At 42.0% G+C, this 25281-nt stretch overlaps 1 protein-coding gene across 3 annotated transcripts in view; it reads right to left on the reverse strand.

Annotated features, from left to right (window-relative positions):
* KDM7A (lysine demethylase 7A) overlaps positions 1 to 24805 on the reverse strand; it is a 101191-nt gene extending 76386 nt beyond the window's left edge. Inside the window, exon 1 of one of the 3 annotated variants that reach the window (XR_009461757.1) lies at positions 24629 to 24805. Coding sequence is in view for 2 of the 3 variants with exons in the window: in XM_059726461.1 (XP_059582444.1) it covers positions 24629 to 24738 (110 nt within the window). In the remaining variant the exon portion in view is untranslated. The remainder of the gene's footprint in view (positions 1 to 24628) is intronic. The other 2 variants (XM_059726461.1, XM_059726462.1) reach the window with 2 other exon arrangements.
* Between the last annotated feature and the right edge of the window lie 476 nt (positions 24806 to 25281).

The following is a 25281-nucleotide window of genomic DNA, read 5'->3' on the forward strand; positions in this document are numbered from 1 at the left end:
AACTCATGACCTCTGCCACCAGAAGTCCCTCCCCTTACCCCCAGAAGTTCTCCTTTTGAGAATGGGGTTTGCCATCTTGGAACTGGACAGAAAACCAAATTATATACTAAAAGTCAAACATCTACAATAACATTTTAATTTATTTCAAAAACATTTGTCCTGATTCGTGTGCGTTTCTGTTGTGTATATAGAGATAATTTCTTAATAGCTCAAATGAAGTCTTATTCTTGCATATTGTGTGGGGGGTGGTATAGGTGGGGGGAGGGGGAGGGTGTGAGTTTGTGGCGGGGTCTAGGTAGATGTGGAGCAGGGTATGGGTTGGGACTTTGATGTCAATTTATTCTTTTATCCATCTATCCAATACAGACAGAAGAGAGTCACTGAAGCAGGTGATGGCATATGACACTGGTATAGGAACAGCTGAATGAACCTCGGATGTTATAAACCATGTTTTGTTCCACTGTTGACATGAACTGGGCACAGCTGGCATCTGAATCTGTGGCAAGACCTGGTGGCTTGGCAACAGCTAGATTTAGATAGTCTGTTACTGGAGAGACAATATTTGAGGTTGCAGGGCTACCTGTAAACCAGAACTGCCTTGTCCCCCAAAGATGCCTTGAGATAGTTGTAATTTCCGGGGGGGGGGGGGGGGGGGGGGGGCATTAATTGTGTGTCCAAGCCTCTCTATTTGTTAAATTATGAGGATGGATGGATGGATGGATGGATGGATGGATGGATGGATGGATGGATATGCTTCCCAACAGAGGCTCAGGGCAGCTTACAGCAGGGGAACAGAGTAACTTATAAAACAAGGGAAAAAAAAATAGGTGATGATCACAGGGATTCTGCTATGCTTAGCACAGGATTGGTTTTGTAGCAGGTAAGAGTGGAGTCCAGGTCTGGTGCTATTGATTTGAGTAGCTATGGTTTTGGGATTGCATTATAAGCATAGAAAGTTGTGCTCCAGAACTTTAAGGTGTGTACATGTAAATACAGATGACTAGTTTAACATGGTTATCATGACATCAAAAAAATCTCACAGAAAACAGGGGGCAGGGCAGAGATGCACCTTATAAACTAACTGAATCAGAAATGTATATGCTTTCCTGAGCAATAACTTACTTCATCATATGCTATGAAAGGACACGCACAGAGCAGACTATCAGACAGGGAAATCAATTTGCATACAATACAAATACAAACCATTATTTCATAGTTTCTTCTGCCTGACTTCAGACTAACACAACTACCTACCTTTCTCTGCTCAAACAGGAGCATAATTATATTACTCTGTATACTGGTTTGCTTCTCGGAGCTCAACCTGTTTGCAGAAGTACTAGATTTACAAGGGTGCATGTTGCTCTTCTCAGGGGAAGTGTCTTGGGGGAAAGTCAGTTTACTTTATCATTATAATGGACTTTTCCTGAAGTTATTAAAAGGGACCGAAGGGAATTACAGCTACTTCAACATCTCATCCCAAACCTTTATCTGTCAAAGTACATGTGCACAATCCTAACCATCACTGTGTCTTTAACAAACAGTAGAGAAGTTTGGTTACTATGTGCACTTAAGATTAAAGTTTAGACTGGGGCTAAACTTAAGCATGCATCTCTAACAATGTAAATTACCCCATGCATGTCCAAGTTATACCCTAAATATGTATGATAAACCCCAAAAAATTAAGAGCCAAAAGATAAACTTAAAAAGGAATCCAAACATATAAGATATTGAAATGCACAGGTAAGATAATCAGACCAAGGGTGGCCAGCCTCTGACACCAGGAGCTTGTGTGTGTGGCATACAGCAGATCAGAAGAGCAGGGAACACAGCAACAAATAAGCTTGTGGACAGCCTGGCGTGCAGAGAGCTGAAAGCAGAGTAATAGATGGGGCAGGTGAAGGGGATTTGGAATGGTACTGGGAGGGCGGTCCAGGGTTTACCTTGTTGCACACCTGCCAAAAAAGACTAACCCCAACTGACCTAGATCGCCTTATCCGAGTGGTATCACTACAGTATCATGTTGTTGCATTAATAAAAGGTTGACCTAAATTAGGTAAAATTGTTTTTTGCCATTCTCTTTCTTGCCTACCACCACAGTCACTTTCAGAATCATTTTTATGAATGGTAATTTTTGCTGTTATGTGTTATAAATCTGGCATATTACATGCCATGCCATAAAAAATTAATTGAAACACTGGATAAGTAAGCACAAAGCCATCACTTACACCAAATATTATAATCCTAGAAAACTAAAGGATGACTCCCTCTTCTCCCCATCCCCCCCAAATGGCACACAAGTACCATCTTTTTCCAAGACCCTCACAATGGCACAGCACTGATCAGGCAAGTTACCCATGAGCAGAGACATAGTTAGCCAAATTAGTCTGAAGGAGGGAGGCAGAGAGGCAGGGAGTTTTGGCAAGCTGTTGCAAGCCAGGCCAGCACTCCCTTCCCCCTCACTCCCCTGGACACCAATACTCCTTAAGTCAGGGGTGGCAAAATGCAGCCCATGGGCCAAATGCCACCTGCCAGGCCATTCTATCCAGTCCACAGGGCCTGTAAGAAATTTACAAAATTAATATTTATCTACCCCTGGCTGACTGTCATGTGACCCTCAATGGCTTGCCAAAACTCAGTAAATGGCCCTCTGCCCAAAATAATTGCCCACCCCTACCTTAAGTGATAAATTACTAGACAGTGCAGGGGCACTGGATAGAGTGGGCAGGTGGGGTCTCCATGGGGATCTTGGGCTGACCTCCAAAGGCAAGGCACACTTAGCCGGGCAGGTGGAATGAGGCCACGGGTGGGCAGAGAGGTGTTTGGGAACAGGAGAGGCAGGGCCTGACTGATCACGACCACATTAGGCTTTCCAAGTTGCCGGGCTATGCCACTCTGCAGCCATGCTATACCAGGGCTGCCTGTGCTGGGGAGGGGACAACAGGGGCCAGCACACGGGCATGCACTCCACCTCCCTCCTGGGTCAGGCCAGGAGAAGTTCCCAGTTCTGTCCCAGCTCCATGCTGTCACCACCCCATGGTCCTGGCCCCACCCACTTGTCCCCTCTCCCACCTGCCCATTTGAACATGCTCTGCCCATGATGGTCCTGGGACAGTCTTTATGGAGACCCCACCTGCCCACTTCTTCCAATGCACCTGGTGGTGAGTGAATGGTGGACAGCCTGGGGTGCCCAGGCAGCAGGGTCCAGTCCAGCAAGTGGTGGCAACAGGCAGCAGCAACAGCCAGAAGGCGCCATCATCACCAGGGTTGCCGGGAAGAGGAGTCAAGCCACTGTGCCACCCAAGCCTGCTGTGCGCCCACGGGAGGCCTGTACGCACTACAGCCCTGGCTGCATACCAAGCATGGGCCAGGTGGGGCCGAGTGACTGACCAGGAACTAAAATAAAATCCCTTGGCAACCCAGATCCAGCCCACAAGCCATATTTTGGCTCACGCTTGATCTATACCAATCCTGACCTGTGGGAAATTCATATTCCATCTCAAATAAGACAATTGCAATTAGCATAAACCTGAGCAAAATAGCAGGCTCTCAACAGTCTCCACCTTCTTCTTGAAGGATCAGGTTCTTAAAACTGCCTCCTCCCCTTCCTCATTTCAGTTCCCCTCGGGCCAAAGAAAACTTCTTGGTAGTAAAAATCTTAACAGTTTATGAAGTTTGATTACAAATTCTCGGTCAGCAATGAGAGGCCCTCTCTAGGAAAAGACACCAGGCTGTTCTTGCTTCATGAGTTTCCCCAATGAACATGCTTCTACAGTTGAGCAAGTGAAACCTAAAAAGAAAGGACAAACCAGACTGTGCCTCAGTAGCTGGCTGATCTAACCCAGCAGTGATTTCTAAACTAAAACACAATGTAGAAAGCTCCAGTTTTCTCTTATTGTTGTGTATGCCTACAGTCAATATAAGTGGGTCAAATGTTACTAGGCATTTTTTTTTAAATTAGCTTCTGGAGCAGAGGACAAAAACTTGAGCATATTGCAAGATATTCCAGCTACCATGCAAGTAAAAACTTTTCCCCTGTTAAAGAATAAGATCTTTTGTGGGCACACTGGTTTTGTTAGTGGAGTCTATCAGTGCCTCACTACAAAAGAAAAGGATATCAACATCTCAAAAGACAAGTAGACCCTCATTCACAAAAAAAGCCAAACCTACAACCCCTCCAAAAATAAAATAAAAATAAAACCACACAAACCTAAATTGGAACATCCACATTGGGTTTAATGCAATCATGCACTATCTTCACACTTGATTTATCTACCTCAATTGTCCTAAATATCCCCATTTAGATCAGCCCCTGAAAATTACTACTCAGCCTTAACCTGAATCTTTTGATTAAAACTCAGAAATTAAAAGAGAAAGACATACTGGCAATATCTGGAGTTCTCAGATTTTCTTGACCAGGGTCAATATAAATCTTAATTTTTTGATAAATTACTGGATTTATTAATGGTCTTGTTACCCAATTATGTAGATGGATGCTTACACATATAGATGCATACAGGGGTTATTCATCCGATTAAGGGAAGAGAGATTAGTCATCTTTACCAGGCGACTATCAGATTTAAGACAGAAACTGAGACTCACTGTGCTGACAGATAGGGTGTGTGCGTGTGGGGGGGCAGGAATTAAAAAAAAAAAAAAACAAACAAACAAAAATGCACTTTATCCGAAACAGTACCGGGTTACTTTGACCCGGCTCCACAGCGTCTGTAGAGATCAGGTGCTTCAACAGGGCTTTTTGGTGCTTTAGCTAAAGCTGATCCAATCAGCTATTAGATAAAAGTGCCAAAAAAGCCCCACTAAAGCATCTGATCTATACAGGCAGTGGGAAAGCTGGGTGCAACTCATGTGCTGCCTCTTCTGAGTGTGTGCAGGGAAGATGTTGAGTTTAAAGTAAAGCACTGGTTTTGGGGGTTGTTTTCCACATCTGCAAGCAGCTTGATTCAAAACTATACCTCAATGAATCTCAGCTACTTGGATCCCCATTAAAAAACACTGCCTCCAAGAACTTAAGCAGCCTGTTTGTAGATTAGAGAAGAGATAGCTGAAGAGCTGTTTAGAATCTCATTATTTCCAAGTCTGAAATTTCAAAGGAATGAGTAAGACCAAGAAATGCTATTTGGCAGGAAATGCTATAAAAAAAAAAAAAAATCTAACTTTTTTGGGTAGGCCTCTGTTTGAATAATCCACCTTCCCAAGTCATTATTTGTTCCCTCTCCAATGAGGTTGTCTTCCTCTCTGCCTCTCTCTATATCTTGATATCTAAACAAATAAGTTACATATTGAATTTTTTAAAAGTTGGATCATGTGTTACTGGCTACAAAAAAGTGGCAATAATCATTACAAGGCCTCAACTACATTTTGATAGATGTGGTTTCTTCCACAGACACAGAAAGAATAATTTTCTTATTTTGGACTAATTCAGTCAAGAGGTGAGAAATAGATTGGAAATTTAAAGACACCCCAGAACAAACATGAAAAACATGTCTCCTTCTAGTCTGTGAACACAGTGAGGGAAGGAATGATATCTACTAGCTGTAAAAGTTTAAGGGACAGTCTACATGAGGTGTGCTCAACCCCACCTGCAGGCCGAATGCAGCCTGTGGGGCCCCCCAGCTGCAAAACCTCTGGATCCATGGGGAACCCTAGACCCTGCATACTAGAGCAGTCACCAGATCTCACATGCAGGACTGGGTGGCACCAGACCACTGGGATCCAACCCTGGCATACAGGGGAAGGGTGCTGTCCTGGGTCCCCAGAGCCCAATCCCAGTGTACAAGGCAAGTTGGGGGCAGTGCTGAGCCCCAAGGCCCAATCCTGGCACACTAAGCTTGATCTGGCTCACAGTGGGTCACTCATCTAGCCTGCAGGGCCATAAGGTTAAGCACTTCTGATCTACGTAACTTAGACAACTGTCCCATTTTCAATAGACAGATGAACTGGAACTTATGTTTTAGTTTAGAACTTGCACTTAAACTTTTGAAAGTTTTTTCCAGACTAATCCCTTCTTCAATCAAATGTTTAGCTATACATGCGAAAGTTTGCAACAAAAGTTTAAATGTATTCAAGGGTTTAGGTTGTAGCTGTGTTGGTCTAAGGACATAGGCAGACAAGGTATTCAACACATTTATTCTGCTTAATAAAGATAAGTGTTTATGCAGTTACACATTAGGTTTCTACCATCCCAATGCAGATGCTGAACACAAAAGCATGAAAGAAGTTAATTATCTAGTAATAAACAGCATATTCACCATTACCTAATATAGCACCATTTTTACTAATAAAAAACTTAAACTATTAAGTTGCAATTGCTTAAGTAAATCTATTATAATCCCATCCTCCTAGATAGGAAAAAGATGTACCAAATTCACTGTAAAACCGAAACCTACATGTTTTTATGGTTATGTCAGCCAATGAAAATATACCTTCCTTTAGAAAAATAGCCAAAGCACAAGTAGAAAATTTGATTAAAATAATTTTTTTAAGTTGAAGCTTTCTACTCGGTAATTTAAATCATGATTTACATGGCTGATTTAAATGGTCTCAATTTAAAAATCAATGCACCCTGACTGTCCATCATAGTTACTTAAGGCAAGCGCCAGGACAGTAGAGCCATGGTTCCCAGCAATTATCAACACCTCTCTTAGCTGCAAATTAGCTTCTCCCATAACCCAGTGAGAAGGGAATTACAATAATTGAGCCTCAAGGTCACAAGAGCATGTATACTGTCACCAGCATGTTGCAAGATAAATAAAGCTATAGCCTGCACAAATTACATAGCTCAAAGCCACATTTTCAAACCACTTTCAAAATTATCTCTTCTCAACCTTGAAAAGAAAGCAACACTATTATTTCGGTATCATTTTTAACAAGATGGTACACTCCTTTCTGTGTCTTCTCAAGCTGAAGTGATTTATTTGCATGCTGAAAGTCAGTTTATTGGGGTGTTTTTTTTTTAAATTATCATCATTCCCCATCCACAGAAATGGATGTCCCAGACATGGGTCTGAAATATGACTTTCAGCTACAGCATTCGTGTAAGTTATACCATTATCTTAAGACAGCCCAACAGCAGCAACGCATGTTCTTGTAAGCTCAAGGTTCAGTTATTGTAATTCCCTTACCTAGATTATCAGGGAAGCTGATCTCCTTACAGCTTGTTCAGAATGCAGTAACACAACAGCTCAAATGCATGAACAATCAGTATCATAGTCAACCTGTTATGCATTCTTTAAATTGTCTGGTTATCAAATAACACCTAGAATTCAAACTACCCTTATTGCTTTGATGTGAATGGGACTGACCCTTGTTGCATTGGAGACCCCACCTCCAGGAACCTCCATTGAACGCTTTTGCATTCATATACCAACCTGTGTTTAGGGATTCTCTGTTCAGGCCAAAACTCCCTATGTGAAGGATGGTAAATGCACAGGCAGAAAGAGGGGCACAGGGCCAGTCTGCATCAGGCCCGAAGACCAGCCCCACAGGTCAGTCTGGTGCAGGTATCACATGCGATGTGTGCCCCAGATTGGCCCCATGTGCTGCTTGCAGCTCCTTAGCCACAGCCCAACACCCTGCATGTGGCACATACCAGCCCCAGCCCCTCAAGCTAAAGACTAGTCCATGGCCCTGTGTACTGTATCTGGCATGTGGGGTCAGTCTACGGGCCTGTTCCAGACCAGCCCTGGATCCAGTGTGCAGGGCCAGGACTTGACAACATATGCAGCAGGTGGCACCCATGCCAGAGTGGCCCTGCATGCTGTATCCAGCACATGTGGCTGGTCTGTGGACTCAGTCCAGATCAGCCACAGATCCAGTGTCCAGGGCTGGTCCAGCACAGGCACTACATGTCCCTGACCAGCCCAGTGCATGCTGACTCCAGTTCTCATGCCACATGCAACCTGAGCAAGATTGGCTTTGTACACTATGTGCAGAGTGCGAGTCCAAGGCCAAGGGCAGCACATACTGCACGTGGCACACAAATTAGTCTATAATGTGCAGACAGCACTGCAGGCCAGGTGGTAGGGCTCCATGAGACAACCCACAGGCTGGATCTGTATTTTTCATGCTCCTGCTGTACATGATTTGAGCTCCTGTGGAGATAGTTCTGATGTGAAACTCCCCCCACCTGAAATCCAGGTAATTTACACTTCTCAACTTAAGAAAAATACAAACTTTTTTCAAAGGTGTTTCCAAATTCTTTCCCCCATTTTACACTTTGTTTATCCATCTTCCTGTAACGGTTTTTTTGAGGTTCACAGGTTTTAGTTAAAGAAAAATTCTTTGCTTGATGTCCAGCATTCCAAGCACTTTTACAGGAGGTATCCTTTTCATAAAATTACATATAGTCTTCTTAGTCATGAAGAAGTATAAAAATTCCACATTCGTTCTATTTGTCAGCTGCTTTAACTACAAAAAGTCAATGTACTGTAGCACAGTGGGTTAGAGCAGTGCTAACAACACCAAGGTTGTGAGGCTCACAGCAGCCCCACAGCAGGCTGGTGTGAGGACACTTTCCACCCCTTCTGTTTAAGCTGTGTCACTATGAAGGAAGGAATGCAAAGCACGTGGGCCTGTGAAGATTGTGTGAATGAAGGAGCCCAAGTCTGTAGGGTTCAATCACTACTGCACCCCAGGGCATGCGCCATTCCCGCCTGCGTGTACCCCCAAAGATGTTTCTAGCTATCCCTGGGAGAACGCATACCCCCAGATAACAACCCCTGACCTAACCCATACATTACTAGATCCTTTCTTGGATATAGTCACTAGGGCTAGAGACAGAAGTTACACATAAACTGATCTAAGTGATCAGAAACTAGTTTAAACTTGTAACAGAACAGAAACTCAGTACACATAAATCAGTTTCAAAATGACTGAAACTGGTTTAAGATAAACCTGTTTGAATGTAGTATCAGACTTAACCAATTTAGTCAAAACAATGTATTACATTTCTGTCCCAGACCCCTTCCTAGTTCAATCAAGATAAATCACAGTCCTCCAGCATGCTTTGCAGCACTGGGCTGGGCTGGGCTGTGCTGTATGCTCCAGAGAGCAGGGCCGGCTCCATCCCTCGGCTCCCTAGCTGGCACAGTGAGGGTTGGCTCACTAGCCAGCTCACTGCCCCCCCCGTCAGGCAAGCCCCAGCTGGGGTCTGGGACCAGACAGTGAAGTTAAACTTACCTACTCCCAACTATAGAGCGGCCCTGACCTGCTGGCTTACTAGGTGCTGGCTGTGACTGTGGACTACAAATCCCAGAGGCACCTGGAAGTAGGAAGAAGTAACAACAAGCAACCCCGCAGAGTCCTGCTGCTCTGATTTTGGACTGAAAAAATCCCAAAGACCTCAAGAGCAGCAGGAAGAATAAGCAAGCACACAGCTCATGCTGTACTTATAGTTCTTCAGAGAAAGAACTATTCTTGTTCAAGCTTTTATGAACTCAATGCCACTACCTTCCCCTCTGCCTAGGCAGAGCATGGGCTGGGGCCTGGCCACACCCCCCTCCACTCCAGCAGGGAAGGGGGGGGTGGAGGAATCTTGGAGGGCTTCCATCCTCCCTCCCCTTTGGCAGTGGCTGGCAAGTGTGCTCTAGCACCCCCTGTTTCTGGCTTGAGCCACTGCAGTCATGTGGCTCCATTTCCTGAATCAAAAGTGAATGTGTGTTCATTTGTTTATCAGTTCAATCTGTTCAGTTTAGACTAACCTGCAAAGACTGAACCAATTCAGCCTCAGATTTTTTGACTGTCTATATTTAGCTCTATGCACAGTAAGCCACCATACAAAATTATGGTACATGGCCTCCTTGCACAGGTACTTAGTACATGGAAGCTTACTTTACTCTACACTAGTAACTTTGTGTAGAGGGAAGAGTATATAGTACACTGTAAATTCATATCCTAGCTTACTGAAAACTAAGCATCCTGTACAGACTAGCCAAAGGGCTAGCCCTTGTCTACACAAGTTTTACTGCTATAATTATACTGCAGTAATTAAAATGGTACAATCTCCCTAATATGCACACAATTACACCAGTATGAAGGTGTTCATATCTGTATGACTTATTCCAACATGTAAACACACACAATTATATCAACTCAAAACCAAAAGGTAAAGGAACAAAGTGGGAAAAGGAAAGAATATAGTGGGTAGATGGAAGAGAACAGAACAGAAAACAGGGATAAAAAGAGGAAAAAAAAAAAAAGAGATGAGCACGCTAAAATGATACATCTATTAAGACAAGAGAGATAAGTGGACTGAAGCCAGGAAAAAGAAAGATTAAATATAAGTAACAGTACACTTAAAAATGTTAAGGTTGATAGCAATATAATTGCAGTTTATAAATGTTTTATTCCTTTAAACTGTAGAGGCACACATGGACTTAATTTAAGCAAGAAGATTTAGTCTTCAGATTAGTAGGCAGTGGTGTTAGCTTTTCAAGCTCTATTTTACTTTAATATTAAACAGAACGTTGCTTCTCATGTTGTAATAAGCCTTGATATTTGAAAACGTACGACTCATCCCCTGCAGAATTTAGTTTCTACAGTACCTGCTGCTAGTGTTTCTACTAGACCCGTGTTTTTCAAACTCTTTCACAGAACCCCAGGGTTCTGACGGGTCATCAAGGGTTCTTTAAAGAGATCGGGGGTAATGGCAGAGCAGGCCAGGAGGCAGCAAGCCTCGTGGCTCCACATCAATCTTTAGAATATGAGTAGGTATTCCACTGCAGAAGTGATATAAAAGGGCTCTGTGACTTCAGGAAGTTTGGCAATGACAAGAGAAAAAACTATTTTACTGGATATTTTAGGGCAAAGATGGCCAGACTACAGCACCTGTATCATAAGTGGCATGGGTAGCTTGTACACATGGCAGGAGCACATTGGGGAGGGAACAGGCAGCACAGAAGCAGACAGAGCAGGGACACTGGGCAAGGAGCACAGTCTAGGGAGCAGAAAACAGAGCAGATCAGGCAGGGGGAAGGGAATCAGAGTGTCAGTTAAGGAGGGTGCAAGGATACATTGTAGCATACCTGAAAGAAAGGATGGCCTCCACTCTTTTAAAGAATAGCAGGGGTCAAACTCACAAGAGGTGCCAATCTGACTATACAACTTATCTCTATAGATCTCAGCTACTCAGAAATCCCCATTAACACCACTGCCTCCAAGAATTTAAGCAGTCTGTTTGTAGATTAGAGGAGATAGCTGAAGAGCTGCTTAGAATCTCATTACTTTCCAAGTCAGAAGTGTCAAAGGCACACAGGAAGGTATGACTGAGACCAAGGGAGACTATTTGTCCTTGGCATGAGGTGCTGTAAAGAACCATCCGACTAAACCTTTGTAGGTAGGCCTCTGTCTAAATAATCCAGACAGCCTTGTCGTATTAGGTGCTCCTTCCCAAGTCATTATTTTTTCCCTCTGTGATGAGGTTGTCTGATGTCTTTTTCAAGGTTGAGAGAAGAACCTTAAGAGAACCTTGTGAAACCTTTTCACAAGGTTTCTTCTTCCATCCCCAGCAATAAAAGGGCAGGTATACAATTTGGATTATTTAGATCCAATTTTTATTACATTGTTATATTTTATAATTATATTTTAATAATTTCAAACAGCTTTTACTTATAAATTCTTAAAGTGTTTAGTCTAGTCCCATCTTATTTTAACAAGTGGCTTCCTCTAAAATTAATCTGAAATGTATATAAATGAAAGCACACTACATCTACCACCTTTTGAGGCTGAAAGAAAAATTGTTTCAGTTATACACACAACTTTCCATTATACTATTTCTTTAATAACCAGAACAACCCGTTAACTACAAACATGCCAACTTTGAGTACTTAGAATAATTCACGTGTTACTTCTGGATGTATTGAATTTTGTATTTTTCCAGTTTGCACTCCTCCTCTCCTCCCTGACCCACCAAATACTGGATTCATATTAAGCTTGAATTCGACTGAAAGTGATGTCTGTTTTTATTATAAGGCTTAAAGGCCCTTTTCTATTTTGCAGATGGTAGAGAATGCTTTGTTTTCTCTGCTGACATTGCTACTATATCAAGAAGCTCTCCAAAAAGTTTTCCTCCTGAATAATTAGTGAAAGCTAATAAGTGCTTTGCATGAGAATCTGCTATCCAGAGCCTTAACCATAAGTGTCTCCTAGATACAGCTTTGGAGGTCACTGATCTCACACAGAACTTTAATGAATTCAATGATTCACTGAATACAAGATATGGGGTTGTTATCTTATTCAAACCTGGCTTTAGTTGTCAACTTCAGAACACAAGTTATCTTTCAGCTAATTTGTTTGTGCTAACAAGGCTCTGGGAAAAACACAGATGCTGCATGAGATTTTTTTTTTTTTTTTAAATGATGATAATTTGATTTCCCTAGTTTTTCTTCTGGGGGAAGTATCTTTCTTCCACCAATATAATTAATACCACATTAAAAACTTAGAGATTGCCCAAATTAGCTTTCCATATTAACCACAGTTTTTACTTTTCTTAACTCAGAACATCCATAGCTGCATATTAAATATAAAATATTACAGTGCTCAGATTGCATGATCAGGTATTCCAGAGTTAGAAAACGTAAGAATTGAAGTTGCACATGAACCTTTGCTTGGGTCCCTTATGTGCATGCATGGCTCATTCTTTAATTCTTTAGTTGCCTTTTTTGATCCATAATACTCTTCCTACCTCCAAGATGCATGCTACTTTCAGTGTAAAGTAAAAGAGGGGTTCATTAATTAGCAGCTATTTAATATTTCTGTTTATATGCAGTGTGCAACTCCAGGCTTTATTTATTAGGCATTACCCAACCCCTTCACTAAATAAAGAACTATTGATTTCCTTTTTTATGGTACTCATAACTACAGCATCTAAATACTTCACAGTCATTGCCAGATTTATCTTCACACCACCCCCAAGGTGGTATCAGTCTCAGGATGCAACAGGAAAATGAGATACCAAGTGCCCATTACCTTCAGGTTACCAACTCAAGTTGCCTAGGACAGTTTTCCAGAAAACCTGGTATTCTATGCAGCTCTTTACACATCCAAAATACAGCTTCATTTGATTTCACTTGCAGTTATGAGTGCCCAGCACTTCTCCAAGTCAGAAAGTAAGTGATTTAAGCCATGCATCTAAAAAAGAGATTAGGTCCACACACAGTGGGCACTTGTGAACATGACAACTTAATGACTTGACAGGCATTACAGAGAACTTGGTGGCAGATAATCGAGTATTGAAGAACTGAATTATCCGTTACTATATCCGTCACAGTATCTACCTTATTTACAAAACCACATTCACTCATCGTTTAGTCCCATCTCATTGACTATACTCTTTCTAACTCCCCAAAGAATGAAAGGTCACATTCACTTCAGAAAACTGTTGCTCCCTGAGCAATAACTATGACATGCAATGAAAAAGGCCAGGTTTCTATAAAAATTACAGTATGCGACCACCGTATTAAAGACTGGCTTATGATGTATACGCACAAGGGACCAATTAAGGTCACACAGGCAACCTTAATTCGGGCATTTTACAACTCGAGTGCTTCACTTTACAACCTCAGTGTTTTTAGTTAGTTCTGCAAATTCCTAAAGAGGGGTGTCCGCATACATGCGCGCACGTGTGTTAAAGGAAACTATTTTAGCAAACAAACCATCATGACTCTTACACACATTAGCAGCAGCACTGGAAGTTATGAATCCAGTGTCGATTTCTCCCACTTCACGTAAGGGAGTAACTGATGTCTTGAAAGGTAAAACTGTTAAAAGAGAACCAGGCAAGGGAAAGGGACAACACATCTTACCATTGGGTTTTGAAGTTAAGGGTTGACAGCAGATAAATGTTTCTATTTAATTCGAGTTCTGTTCTAGTTTCTGGAGAAAGCAGACTTTTTTAGCTTCAAATCATTCTGTCCCTGTATACTCTTCACCCTCCTTTGTTACTGTCCCCTTCAGTATTTCTCATTCTTTTGCTCTTGTTCTCATCCACTCCCTGAGCCTGCCTATCCCCGCTCCCCCCCCCCACAATCCATCTTCCACTCTGCCTGGGCATCTGCAATGGAAACAGGAAAAACAGGAAAATATTCCAGATTTCAGTTCTGGAATCCAATATCATATACAAGGAGCAGCTGCAAGGAAAGTTCAGCTCAGTCACTGAATTATATCTTACATGGGGCTCTCAAAGCAGAGCATGGTCAGTACAGAAATATTAGAATGTTATTGCCAGCCTCTAATAAACATTTTCTGAGCACGTTCAAACAGTGACAAATTCTTCTAAACACGGGTGGGTTTTTACAAACGATCCTAGGAAATGTCCTTGCTTTATATATCAAGTCACTGCTCTAAAACACATCAAGATGCTTGAGCTTCTTGGCAAAACTGCTACAGACATTTTTAAGCCCTTGCAACTTTGTTCTTAGATGTGGCCTGGCTATTGAGTAAGCATTCCCAAAAAGACTTAGCCCAAGGCAGACACCCAATATAAATTTCAGTCCAAACACTTTGGCAGGGTTGTAAGGAACTGAATAAACGGATCTTAATAGAAAGTGTTCAGCAGTCTTAACTAGAGGCATCACTGGCTACCTTGTATTACTATAAATAAAGTTCCCCATTTAGCCTTCTGCTTTTGTCTAACAAGTTCCATTTAGGTTTCAGAAATTCAGAGCAAAGGCTGAAACTTACTTTCCATTATAACTGGTATTCTGACTGATCTCTTCCTAATTTCACTAAAATTAAATATAAATCTGGTTCACATTTTACATTGAGAATTTCACTAGGAAGAGAATATTTTTCCATTATGCAGGAATATAAACAAGATAGTCAGACTATTTCTATTTTTTATTTAAAAAAAATACTGCAGTATTTTTCCTTTATGATAACCTGACCCAGAAACTAAAAACTGGATAAAATCCATTAGTCCTAATAATCAAGGTCTTTTGCCCCCCTGCAAATTTAACAATTGATACCCATAACTTTAGAAAGTCTATAAAGCCTAGCACAGACATTAGAGTAACTATACCAATTACTTTCTAGGTGATGCAAATATAGTATTGCCCAAATTCTAGTGTTAGTGATTTCTAGACTAGAAAAGAAGAAAAAGCTAAAGTCTGCAACCCAAGTAATTGAACATGTGACTTTTCAAAAAGCTCCAGATATCAGGCTGCAAAGAGGCATCGCGCTTATCTCAGGATAAGCCATTTTGCCCCAAGGACAAAGTGCAGTCACACAGCCGCCCATGTTCATTGTCCCAAGAAAAATCCTAAAAGTTTCCCAGATAAGATGTACTTTGAAATATCCTGGGATAAACTGTTACTACATCTGTACACTTATCCTGGGATTGCATCATTGAACCAATGGCAGAAAAGTCATTCAGACCACATTCAGTCACTCACTATACCCAAATTAGAAGGGCAATATGTGTACATTCCAGTCCGGGGATACTTTTCCCACCCCCCAGGACAAATGCAAGCATATCTTATCCAGGGACAGAGGTAATGTCTGTTCCTAGCCTCAATAAAGTTTTTCCAAAGTAAACTGTTCTCCCCTAAATCAGCCTCATAGTTCCAGAAAACCTGAAAAAACCTACAAGCATTACCTTCTGTTGCTTAAAAGCCAACATATATAATTGGTTTAGGTTTTATGAGGTCTCAGGAAGTTAACAGTGAATTGGTTACACTGCTCAAATAGGAAAATTTTCTTCACAATTGCAAGTACTAAAAATTTACATACATTAAAATAAAAACTTAGTTTCTGCAGAATCTGGCTTATTTTGAGACCAAAAAAAAAAAAAAATCAAAGCAGATTAATCGGGACCCTTGTCGGGGGGGGGGGGGGGGGCGGAGCCATGGCATGTGCCATAACTCTGCACTTGCAGGTCCTATAGTGTATATAATTGCTCAAGGAAAAGAACTTAAGAATAACTGTTTATTCTTGTAACACTCCAGGGGTAGAGAGAATGGGAAAGGAAGGTAAGTGAGTAAGAGCAAGAGCAAAAGCAAAATCAAAGAGTTGAGTATCAGTACTGAAATTGACTTTATATCTGAATCCAGCCTTCTGCTTGTGGATGCAGGTCTCATATAAAGTATCCACCACCAAAAAATAAAACACTAGACTAAGGAATCATATCATTTTATTCAATCAATAGCCTGTGGCAGAATTCTTTTTAAATGTTAAGTAAAATCATTACCATGAGGAGGATGGCAAAAGACTGTTAGTTCTCATCTCCGGCAAGGCTCCCCCATACAGCTCTCTCCCAAGAGACAAATAAAATTAGAACGTACAGTATTCCTAGCAACTACTTATGCAACGGAGGTCTATATTATCAAAAGCACCTTTGGTTTGTTAAACTCTGTAATGGAACATCTTCTCTAACTTGGGTTTTCCCTTTAGCTCCACTCCTATCTACACAAGTCCTCACTTGATCTGGTAATGTTTTTAAATCAGTCTAGCTAGCCTGGCTGTGGAACACAAGTTAGAGATGGGGGTACCTCTTTCATTCAGCTAAATAAGCCACCCATTTTGGTGATTGCAGCCTGCGTTCTTGCTACAGAGTGCTGATAACTAGAGAATACCTTCCCACAATTTCCCAGGGGAACTCAGGGGGTCAGACTGTTTTGCCTATCTTTAGAGGTAGGAACCAGAACAGCTCATCTTATTTAGGTTAAGGACCTGGTATGTTGCCCCCAAGAAATCTAAGCAATACACAGGTGAGAACAGCAACAGCGAGAAGACAATACATTTAATACAGTTTTGCCACACAGCTGCTCATTACATAGACTAGGTTGGGATTACTTGGACTAAATTGGGATAATCCATATATACATATCCAAATTAATTCTGAAATTATATAATCTCATATACCCTGAAATGTTAAGTGCCTAAGTCACTTATGTCCTAAATTGTTTACTTAAAATTCTCTCACACAGCAGCTACCCAATTGCTTTCAGCTTTGGCTCCTGTATAAATAGAAAAAATAAATACTGTGCGATCCCTGGAAGGCTTCTGGTACTGTCACTATCAAGGCAGACCTTGGAACCAACACCTTTGGTATGCTACCGTTTTACAAGTACTGGGTAGCCCAACAAAGCAATTCTTTTGCCTACTTCTCACTGACTCAATTTTGCCTTAATCTTCAGTCCACTAGGATAACAGCACCACCCCAAAACTATAGATGCAAGAAGGTCAGTTTGAAAAATGTTAAAAGCTGATTCTTAGGAATGATCCAGATCTATGGCATGTCTAAAAAGATACTATAAAAGCTTATATTTTCAAATATCACCTTTCTGTGCCCCCACTTTCATCCAGTGAAACCGCCTTTAAGTAAGTAAAATAAAACATTAATGTAAATGGAGGCAACATAATTAAATGTATGATCCAAGTTCAGCAGACTAGTTGCAGTCTGTCAGCTGACAGTTTCAAATTAAAATAAATAGATTTAATACCGCAACATATTAAAAATTTAAAACTCATTCTCATTGGCTTTTATAAAAATGAAGAATTTCTGCAGAAGCTTTTTGCATTTGTGACAGACATCAGTATTTATGCCCTAGTGAGCAAGAATGAACATTTACAGCAAGAAAGACCAATTTAAAGTCTACTTTACTTAGTGCCAATGTAATGGAGAAAATGGTATTAAATATTAATTCAATTCAAAAAGAATTGACCTGGAAGGATAATTATCTATTTAAATCCATGTTACCAACATGAAGCAGGCATATGAAGACACTTAAAGCTTCCAAAATTAAATGAATTCTCTATATTCATACGCCAATGTCACAACGCGGGGAGAGAAAAAGACCAATAACTGAGATATGGTTTAGCAAATCTAAACTCACCAAAAGATTTAAGAGTTTAATAGTTCCTACTTGTCACTAACAGGTTAATGGCAATAGTACTGTTGTATCCGCTTACTTGAATTCTGTCACTGAAGTTCATCAAAAATTCTGTTTAGGCTCATGCAGCAGCAACTTACAAGCATTTCTACTGCATATATGAAAGTCTTCACAGATTAGTCAAAGTTGTTTAACGCACCAGTTCTTCATTTCAAAGGAAGTACAAGTACAGTAGTTTGCTTACTACACTTGGGCAAGTAGTCATATAAAAAGGAACAGAGACCTCATATTCTATTGTCTTTCATACAGTGAAAAAAGAATTCTACCCAATAGTCTTTCACTAATACAAAGTGTTAGAAATTACAAAGACCTACAAGCATAATTAACTGGCAGTGAACAAAGCAAACACTGTACAGAAACAAAGCTATAGCAAGTTGTACCCATTTTGCTACTATATGCTGGAAGAGGAAACGCATAACTTAAACATTCAATAGGTGACATTAATTGAAAACAAACAAAAACAAAAAAAAGCGCTCTGAACCTTTTTTGCACCTGCTGACTGTTGAAAGTCCACATCTTGTAAATCTTTCACACAGTGAAAGTGTAAGCTTTGTAAGTGTAAGACAATTAAGTGTTTTCATATGCGCTGCTATCCTGAGCAGCAAGGACCCTCTTCTTGCCTGGACTCCAGCTACCTCTATAGTTCATGGATGTAAAAATAATGGATTTGTGATAGTAAGTGACAAGGCCCCCACATCTATGACAACAACAAAAGGATCTCTTAATCTAACTGACCGATTTGATGTAGAAATAAAATTACTGTGCATCAAAGAGAGGGAAGGAAGTAAAACAAAGTATTTCAAGTTATCTAGATGGCAATGAGGATTATAATTAATTTTAAGTGCATAATCTTGGCACTGCAACCAATGCACTTGCCTAGAACATACACTTAGCCAAACTCAGGGTAGACAGCACTCATTAACTACAACAATAGCATGCACTAAGCTATTTGCACCCAATTAAAGCTCTTTATTTGTTCCAGTTTCACCAGTTATAGACTTAAAGTATGCCACAAGTTAGACAGTGGTGCCCACAGTTCCTGTACACTTGAACTGTTTATGCACTGAACTGATTATACAGAAAATGAGTTGATTACAAATGAGAGAAAACAAAATGGGACCAGCATTTTGTGATACAGTTGAACAGATTATGAACTAGTCTGCTAGGAACCTCAGCAGTTCAGTGTGTTCCAAGGATGACCAACTCACAGACAGCATTGTAGTCAGATTTAAAAAATAGCAAGTAGATGTGGATTTAAATCCTCAAGTTGGACTGCCTAGATCATACATGTCCCAAATCCTAGGCACACGCTCTAACCTTTACTGTTAAGGCAAAGGTAGCAGCCTTCACTGTCACACGTTCCTACTTTAGAAGCAGAACTTCTGAAGTGATCAAAGGTACTTAATGTGCAACCTGAGTCAGGCAAATATGCTCCAGAACATGTATACCTCTTTCTGTACTCTGTATACAAGCACATAACCTCAGTCAAACTAGATCACATTTTGGAAGTGTTTCCACTGACTGCATAAGGTGCCTAAATATGGCCAAAGCGCATCACTCTCCTGTGATGCAGCACCTAGATTTTAGATGCTGACATGCTAATATGTAGGTCGTTCCAATGCAAAACTAGGTCTGGCCCTAAAATAATAGATGGAACTGTCATTTTAAACAGATACCTATACCTCTCTGCACTGTGAGGACTAGTACCCTACACTGGACAGTGAATTCAGGTGAAATAACTACCATAGTGCTTGTACGTTCTCCTGAACCACAAATTAAAAAAAAAATTCATCTTTAGTCTGCTCAAGAGTTATCAAGGTATATAGAGATTAATGGCTGCAGAAACAAATAAACCTGGATTTGAGGTTAAGATTGCATTAAAATTAATGCAATTAATGCAAATTAATGCTCAGAATATATTAATCTCTCTGAAAGCAGAAATCATCCATCCTCAGGACTACAAGACAAAGTTACCATTTAATAAAAGTTTTGGTTGGTTTTTTTTTTAAAGTTAACGTGAAGCATCTCTATTAATTTTGTCTTTGAACCAAAAAAAAAAATCAATTTAAAGGCAACAGAGATAGGCTTCTGCACTTCCAGTAAACAGTCCTCCAAGAATACATGCACCACCTTCCTGTTTCATATAAAATGTTATTACAGCATCTGGTAAAGACCAGAGATGCAATTAAGTGGCAGAATTTTGGAGTAGTAACCTAGATAAACTGCTTATTAGGACCTGTTGAAGGTACTTGAATCTTTTATTTTAACGTAGTCACGGTTCTGCTTCTACTTGTGAAAACATAAACAACTGAAACAGACATGAATGTTAACGTTTAAATTAGAGCTGAAAGAAACAGAAGTCCAGATGTAAATAGTATTTGGCAAAGGTGAGGGTTTTTTTGGTGAACGTTAAATTCAGTTATGGGGGGGCTGCATAGTTTTAGCCAAACCCAGGGAACTATATGTTCCTTTTTAAGACCGACTCATTTCAAGATGACACTTTCATTTGGAAATTGACCTACACTTTAAAAAACTTAAAATATGCCCCAAGCCTAACTAAAAGGTTTCACTCGGAGTTAAAAATTAAACTGCATTTATTCAGCCACCAAAACAAACATAAAACAGCTCCTGTTTTGAAGTAATCCAAATTGGTAGTAACCAAGGCTCTTTTTGGATAACTAGACACTACACAATACTATTAGGATCAAAAGCAAAGAACACATGAGGATTTTCAGACAACTGTATCTATTTAGGACAATTTACAACAAGTAATTTTCCTTCTAATACAGCTACTAGAATTTTTCATGAAAACCATTTAGCTCAAAGAACAGTGTCAGCTTAAGAACACCTTTCCACCTCTTTCTGAATGAAAGATTACTAACTGGTTTTTAGTTTTACTTCACGCAGAAGCTAACATACAAGTTGTTTCCCATGATCCAGTTTGTAAGACTTACTGTAACTTGAACACTAAAGTGCAAAACCCCAAAAAACAAACAAACCAACAGAAAAAAACTCAGAAGCAGGCATAGTAACTAAAAATCTAGTCATTTGTGACTGAATAGTTTGTGTCCCTTTTATACCCAATACAGTTTCTCAATTATTCAACCGCAAAAAAACTCAAAGGAAGAAGAGCAAAAGAAAGATAGCATAATGTAGCCATTTATTTCTATTGTCGCATACATCTGTACTACAAGGCAGACAAAAAATGAATTCAGTGTTCCAAGAAATTTATCACCTAGACCTCCGAGGTACAGATAGTTACCGTAGTATGCAACCATTGATCCTTCTGGATCACCGTGTTATGTGTGAGAGGTCACCAGGATCTTTGACGCATATGACTGGCAGAAGCATGGAGGAGTAGAGACTGGTCAGACCCTTTACCCCCTGCTTTACACCATTGAGACGGTATCCAAAGGCCAGACCAAATCTGGACATTCGGTGCCTCAATGGCTGTAATTACATGTGTCCACGAACTAAACCGGGTCTCTCACGTGGCTCACAAGGATTCTACCACTGAACCACAACAGCAGGTGATGAGACGCTAAAGAACAAGGGAAGCCTATGCTGTTCATACGCACACAAAGATAGAGCTGTTGTGGCAGGCACCACTAAGAAAGCAGGCCAAACCTTAAGGGACAAGGATAGGACTTGAATAGGCCTTGCAGAACTGTGTTTTGAGAAAAGATGTGGAGGAAGATGCTGACATGCAGATTAAGTTCAAAAAGGAGTTTTAGGCAGTCAGCTGCTGCACTAAAAAGTCACAGAAAATAAGAGAAGAGGCAGTTAAGTCAGTGCACCAGGTAGAATGACAAGTAAAAAGAAGACATGAGCAAAGACAAGGATGAGCTACAATTGGTTTGTACGTAAGTGTATGAGAAAAAGGTCAAGGAGCTCAAATACTTGTAGACAGCCATTGAAGAGATTTAACAACTAGATGTTGTTATAGGAGTAGGTAAAATAGAGGAGTTTCTCTGTTGCATGCCAGATGGAATAAAGGAAAACTAGACACCAGGGAAACCAAAAAGGAAGTTTTTTAAATGAAAAAGTAGCCAAAAGAAATAAAACGTTACAAAGGTAAACACATTTGTCTGATTCATTTGACCATTTGCCTCAAACCAATTCTTTTGAAAGCACCCAAATCAAAATTGGACCCAAACCCAGCTTTTTAAAAATGTATAAATTTTTTTCAGAAGAAAAGGCTTGTGCAATGTAGAAGCCTAAACTATCACTAAAGATTTGACAAGAGAAAGGCTTTTCACCCTCTTTTAACAGTCAGTTACTTGGGTCCCTTCGGACCTGCACAGGGAAGGGAGCGTAGGTTCCCAACACCCACAATAAGCACTCACATGCCACACTGGTGAACACAAGATCCTCAAGATAGACTGCAAAGAGTAGTCTCTGGCTTCACCCAGAGAACATATTAAAGATTAGGTTGGGGGGGAAGTTTTCCCATGCAGCAATTAAAAAAAAGCATCTTAAATATAATTAGACCTTTGCACTAGTATAGAAGCTTTAAATCAACGGTTAGACTATTACATAGCACTAAGCATGGAGTTATACCTTAAAACTACTTGGAGACTCAAATCTGGTCCAAAACATACCAGCTTGCATATTGAGCAGAACATTATGTTGGGATCTTCATGAACTGTCCACTGGTCTCTGGGTGAAGTTAAACTGTTGGTTATGACCTATAAAACTTTAAGTAGCCAGACCTCCTAAGTGGCTAGTATAGCTTAGCCACTTAGTATAGTGGCTAAACTATACTAGCACAACTGCAGTCAGGAGAAGCATCCAAGTTGGATCCATTTCCACTAATAAATACATTTAAAAAAAATAAAGTTAAAAAAAATAAATAAATAAATACCACATTTGGAGACCTTCTGGCCATGCAGCAAAATATTTTTACAACTATTTTAAAGAGAAGAAAAGGGTTTCTACAGATATCTGTTTGGTTGGGTTTCTGCTAAAATATTAAACGTTATTGGTTCTTGTTACATGAAAGGATGCGAGGGCACCATGAATACGGATGAATTGCTGTGTATGTTCTTAAACCTAAAGTTGTGAAAGCAATTTAGAGATATTAACTTCACAGCATTCCCACCTTAATGACAGAAAGACAAAGGCATGAAGAGGGCAGAGACAACCAGTGGCTCAGAGACTGTGGTTCAATGCCCTCAGCCAACTCTTCCTTCTTTATGAAGTTTCAGAAATGGGTAAACTTAGTTCCTTCAGTTCTTGCGTGCAATAACTCACATCTTAAAAGTGTACCAGTAACCAATTTAAAGTAAATATTCAGGACCAAGAAATTATATAGATCTGCAATTTATTGTACACTAGAAAGAAAAGGTTATAATTTATCACTTACACTGTTTGGAAATTTGTAACTGCATTAATACCTACTCCAAAAAGCTTGAAATTTCATTTTAGGAGACAGACGCTGTGAGACTAAATGACAGAAAAGGCTGTCATGCCTCTAGCTTCACTTACAAGTTGAGGTTTTTTTGCCATTTTCCCTAATCCACGAGTATCCTAATTAGCCCAGCGAGACAAAGAGACAGTTACTTCATGGGGCCGGTAACTATTTTCCCCCTTAGCAGATTATATGCAAAGAGAAGAGAGAGCTTTTTTTGTCCCTTCATCTTCCATCATAATCCTTTGGCAGCTAACAGCCTCCTGAAACACAACCCAGCTCGGAGAGAACACCTGCCTCCTGCTCCGCCAGGGGGAAAATGACAACAAAGTTGTGCTAAACCACTCCAGTTAAAAAGCCAACCAAAACTTCATCTTTTTCCCTCCCACACTTGAAACCTTGAAAGCCTGTATTTCAGGGTGCCCCCATCCACCTTTTTCATTCCTACCTGGGACATATTTTATGATCCTGGAGATTTCACAACAGCAGTCTCCCTATGCCCGATGAAAAGTGCTCATGCCGGAGAGCTTCCAGGGAACTTTGCTCCAACCACGACTCAATCTAATAAAAGAGATCGCATCTACCCAAGCAACCTTGCCAGCCATGTGACCATCTCTGCAACCTCCTCTGTCTGAGGAAGGGCACATATGCCCAAAACCTTCCAAAAAAAGAAACATTTTTTTCCTTGCAACTGTTTAGCTTGTCTAAGCCACCTATAGCACACTGACTGCTTGTCTTCTTAGACCAACACAGCAAATACCTTTAACACAGACTTAGGGCAAGTCACCAGAATGAGAAAAAAAAAATCATAGCGCCAACCAACTTTGTTTGTTTTTCTAGGCAGCGCCTTTACCCTGCACAGCTGAGCACAGCCCAAGGGAAGACAGTGCCATTCGCCAGTGAGACAAAACCAAGCGGAGGGGTGAGAAGATCCATGCCCAGGGCTACAAGGTGCCTCTGCCCCCAGCCCGCAGCACGAGCCGGGCAGGTGGCCGAGGCGGAGGAAACGGGACCGGCCCGACCCCGCCGGGGGCTGGGAGCCCCGCACCTGCGAGGGGCCCCGGCCCGGCCCGGCCCGGCCCAGCCCGGCTCGCCGCCGGCAGGGGGCGCGCGCCCGCCCGCCGGGCTGTTGTTGTCGCGCACGGGGGGATTTAAACGTCCTGCTGTCAATCACCCGCGCCCCCCCCGCCGCGCCTTTGTCTGCGGCCCCCGCCAGGCCCCGCCCGGGGGAGGGGGGGCAACAACTTCTGCCCAACGGCCGGGCGGGAAGGGGGGGCATTGTTGTGGCGGCCGGCCTGGCACGGCCCGCACCCACCTGCCGTGGAACCAGTCCTTGCAGATGTCGCACTCGATCATGAAACGGCTCACGTCGTAGGGCTCCCGGCACACACAGTACACAGGCGCCGCCGCCGCCGCTCCGGCCATCTTTAAAGAACTCCGGGACTAGCCCGAGCCACCCCCCCCGCCCCCGCGCGGCACCAATGGCAGCCGCGCGCGTGCGGAGCCCCCGAGCGCGCGGCGCGGGGCGGCGCCACAGCCGCCGCACAACACTGTCGGGGGGGGCAGCTCCACCTCCTCCTCCCCCCTGTGAAACCGGCCCCCGCACTGCGCCTGCGCCTCGGGCCCAGCCGCAGCGGATTGGAGGCCCCGAGCGCGGAGCACGTGCCGCAGCGCCCCCCTGCCCTCAACGGAACGGGTCAGGACGGGACGGGAAAGGAACGGACAGGCCTGGGTGCTTGGGAGGCGGGGCCACCGGGCCGCCCCGCCCCGGCCCGCCCCCTCCTCCGGAGCTGTCACGCGCGGGTGGGCGGGGGGAGGGAGGCGGAAGCGCGGGGTGTTGTGAGGACACAGAGAAAGAGCTGGAGCCGGCGCTGCCGCCTTATGTAACCCCGCGGGGGGCCGCCGCCGCCGGCCGGAAACTGCCGACGGCCTCCGACTGCGCCCGAAGCGCCCCACGTTGTTTTTCAC

Source organism: Alligator mississippiensis, chromosome 4, assembly GCF_030867095.1.
Source record: "Alligator mississippiensis isolate rAllMis1 chromosome 4, rAllMis1, whole genome shotgun sequence".
NCBI lineage: Eukaryota > Metazoa > Chordata > Crocodylia > Alligatoridae > Alligator > Alligator mississippiensis.